Consider the following 4,155-nt stretch of genomic DNA (forward strand, 5'->3'; position numbering starts at 1 on the left):
AAGTAATAACAAAATTTGCTGAGCAGAAGAACAGGAATCAACGTTCGTAGAAAGGTATGTTTCACAACAATACCTGTTTCTTTTGTAATCATGTGAATTGTCATTATATTTTAAATTCTTTCAAAAAATAAGTCCAGTTTTGTAGTTTAGAAGAAGATAAATACCAGTTTTTTTGTAATTCATGTAATTTGTCATTACATTTTAAATTCTTTCAAAAAAGTAAGTCCAGTTTTGTAGTCTAGAAGAAAAAAATACCTTTTTTTTTGTAATTCATGTGAATTGTCATTATATTTTAAATTCTTTAAAAAATAAGCCCCGGCCAAATTTGAGGCCACGAGACGCCACTGCTTTTATGTATCACTTTTCAGCATATTTGTACACCAAAACGGTGAAAGAAACAATAGGCGAATTCATTCGGTCTGAATTACACAATGTGATGACAATGAACTGACATAAAGACGTCAATAAGCAGAGAAGAATGCCTGCTTCGAACCAACATAGTTTAATTCCTTAAAACAACACAGGATGTAGAATAAAAAAGTGATGAAAATAGTGGTTAACAATTTGCTTACCATTATCTTTCCCCTTGACTGTACCACCATAGGGTCTTAACATGAAGTGTTGTAGATGATTAGAAGTAATCTTCACTCCACAATTAATGGGCCATTATTTAATATAACAAACCACACTACAATTTAATCTCAAATTAACAAACCCAAAAATATTCAATATTATATTGATATACATTATAATGATCATTATATGAAGCACCTTATTTTATTGCAAACCACACTACAATTTAATCTCAAATTAACAAACCCAAAAATATTCAATATTATATTGATGTACATTATAATGATCATTATATGAAGCACCTTATTTTATTTCACTGGCAAGTGCATATGGAAACTCTATGTTGCACTGAGGAAGTTTTTCTGACAAAAATTTCACACACTCATCTTTGTTCCGTACTTCAGGGAAGTCATACAGCAACAAAGTTTCTAACTTTTTTAGCTGCTGGAGTGATTTCAAACCATCAAGTGTGACGTTACCACAGCGGCTAATCTGTAACTGTCTAAGCGTGTTTTTCGAATAGGAAAGCATTTCTATTGCAGCGTCCTCTATGTAGACACAGTTATGCAAGATCATTCGATCAAGATGCTTCAGGCCTCGCAAGTGAGGGAAACCAATATGCATTACACCTGAATCAGTTGCATCAATTTCTTTAATGTAAAACTTTATGTTTTCGGGGGGAAGTGAATTGTAGTCATTTAAGAAATTATCCATCCCCTTCCATTTCACTGAAGCTCCACATCTAAGTAACCATTCTGCACACGCTCTGTCAGGTCCAACTGCTTGAATTCGTGATTTGTCTACTTTATTAAAAGTTGCATTGATCCAGCCCCAGAAAGATCTTTGGTTTAATCTAAACGCACTGCTTATTACAGGTTTAATATATTTTGTTGATGTAATCATACTTGATTGCAGACGACGACACTAGCGTGGGAGCTGTCCACTCCCTAATACCATAAAGCCATAAATATCACCTTCATTAGGTTACAAAAAGTTGTCATCGGGTACCTCCAAACACACAAATCAGAGCTGGCACTTTTGTTAAAATCAGATACAAGTCTCGACAAATAAAATGCAAAACTCCTTGCCTGTGTTCTTGCCTCTTTGCTAATTGCTATATTTACCACTGCCTTAAGGGGTGATCGTAATTGTCCTCTACCGCGAAAGAAAAATTAAGTACCGGATTTAAGGGTGCATTTATTTAGGAGTAAACATGTTTATTTATCTGGTTAATGTGCATATAATATGAACTATAATCAAATGCTTTGCAGCATGAAATAACGACAATCATGCTAACACTGGCCGATATGTAGAGTGGGACCAATCGTTATACCCTCTTTGGATAGGCTAGGGAACGGTCTCATTTATTGCACAAGTCTCGACCAACTTCCTTTTTTTTGGCGCCTTTGCAGTTTTTTGGGGCTTGACCAACAATGAGAACTGAACTGAACCTAACAATGAAAGCATTTAATTTATTAATTAATGCATTCCATCAAACGTCAGAAGGCGAAAAGCGGGGAGCGAGAATTTTTTTTTTTACAAATAGCTATGCCACATCTAGGGAATTATCCAATCAGAGGCAAGGATTTGTTTCGCGTGCGTTTCTGTCGTCTGCACCTGCTGCCCAGTCCCGCGAAGCTGTCGTCTGCCAACTTACGATGAATGGTGAGTTTGTTGTAACTTTTGCAAGTGATATCGGCATGGCAAAGAACCATAGGTGTGCGACCGGGGGTGCAAGAGGGGGCAGTTGCCCCCATGATACTCTTACTTAAACATTTTGTGTAGAGGAATCTAATCACCGTAGTCAAATAATATTATGCTCTTAAAAAATAAGTATTTTCAAGCCATCGAAACTTCCAAGCAACTTCGGGCGCATTATTTCCTATGTAATTCAACTACCCAACTGTCAGATGTCACCTAAAGCACCATTCCATCCGGGGACTCAGCCAACCTCCGTTGTCCGAATTCGCAGCAGACGTGGAGTCTGAGGGGAGAGCAGAGAGGCGCGACCAGCGTTGCCAACCCCTCAGCTACAAAAAGTGCTGTTCGAACTGTGAAATTATGCTAGAATGCCACCCAATTGTGCTAGGGCACTATTATTATTATTATTATTATTATTATTATTAACAATATATTTTATTACTATTTTCAGATGTTATATTTTAACCCACCCTAAGATCTATTTATTTTAAGTCGCTTTTTTGCCTTAGGGTCTCTGGGAGAGACAATGAGGGTGAATGAAGAACTGATGAAATGGTCTATGTACTATGGGATGGATAAAACATAATTACATGTCCATACCATACCAAGGGTCGAACTAGGGCATGTGGCTCAGTAAATTTGTAAAAATACTTCACATATTTTTCCTAGCAGATGGGGAGAGGGAAGATGACATGACAAAGTTAAGCGTCGTTGCCTTTCAATTACTGCCGGGGTGGGGGTTGGTGTATAATTCACAAATATCTTTCATATACTACTGCATTTTTTTACGTTATATGGAAGGCCGTATTAACACATTTCCACCTCCAACAACACCTTGCTAGAGACACACACTTTTGTGCTAGTTCTTTACAACTTTCAAATGCTCATACCAATGCTCATACAATGCATTTCTATGTAAACTAATAATTTTTGCAAATAAAAAAAAAGAAAAGGAAAGGAGAAAAGGTACTCCCCAAACGAAAAAATAAAAACTGCCTCTTTCCCACTCCTTTCTATATTTCTGAGCATACGACTCCCATTTCTGGTTTAAATCCCCATGGTCTTTTTTTTTCGGGAGTTTCACTACTAGTAGATACTCATTTTTCGAAATTGTTCCAAATATATTTTAATTTTATATAAAAAAAATTAAAAAGCAGCGCTCAAAAATACACTGAAAGACGCACGCAAGAAGAATTAAAATCATGCACAGGAACAATGCTTTTTTCGCCGCAAAATCGGCTTCCGAAATGGTAAGATGTCGAGTCGACTGAACCGAACCGAACACAAGCTGAAGACAAAGATGGTCAAAATTTGCCGACTAAGGAGGGCGCCACATGAGCTTTATTTGTGAATCCAACTTTCTACTAAACATTCCTCGCGAAAATACAGGCACCGCAAATGGCTGACCCCTTGTGTCGGTGCTGGGAAAGGATAACTTTTGGGGGTGGGCCCTCACCCTCCTCTTCGATTTTATGGCAGGAAAATGCCGAAGAGATGAATTCGTTGGTGGGGGACGGGATTCCTGGGCCGGTTTACTCTCTTTTGTTGGAAACATGTCCACTTCTGAAATAGAGATGTGGAGTTAATTTTATTTTTACTTCTTCAGAGCACTTTCATTTGAGTTCAATATCTACCGATGGTTGCAGATTATGCTAGATTTGGCTGTTATGCCAAACACAGGGTGCTAGGTGCCAAAGACGGTTAAATTATGCTAGGTTTAGCACCATTATGCTAGGGTTGGCATCGCTGGGCGCGACAGATGCACGCTTGAACTCGCTGTGACGCTGCGCTTGGCAGCCATATTCTAACTTTCACTTTGTACAGACAACATTTACTGATTAGACTATGTAAAACTCAGTGATACTTTAACATTTTATCGAT

At 37.8% G+C, this 4,155-nt stretch overlaps 1 protein-coding gene across 1 annotated transcript; it reads right to left on the bottom strand.

Moving 5' to 3' along the window:
• Positions 1 to 286: 286 nt before the first annotated feature.
• On the bottom strand, positions 287 to 1,693 carry LOC146005226 (ATP synthase subunit s, mitochondrial-like). The gene has a single exon (XM_083144304.1). The coding sequence runs from the start codon at positions 1,474 to 1,476 to the stop codon at positions 877 to 879; it is 600 nt and encodes a 199-aa protein (XP_083000430.1). The 5' UTR covers positions 1,477 to 1,693; the 3' UTR covers positions 287 to 876.
• Positions 1,694 to 4,155: the final 2,462 nt, after the last annotated feature.

Source organism: Lepisma saccharinum, chromosome 23, assembly GCF_977018435.1.
Source record: "Lepisma saccharinum chromosome 23, izLepSacc3.1, whole genome shotgun sequence".
Taxonomy (NCBI): Eukaryota; Metazoa; Arthropoda; class Insecta; order Zygentoma; family Lepismatidae; genus Lepisma; species Lepisma saccharinum.

Coding starts and splice junctions, on each gene's coding strand:
- LOC146005226 (XM_083144304.1), bottom strand. CDS start 1,476: ATGATTACATCAACAAAATATATTAAACCTGTAATAAGCAGTGCGTTT.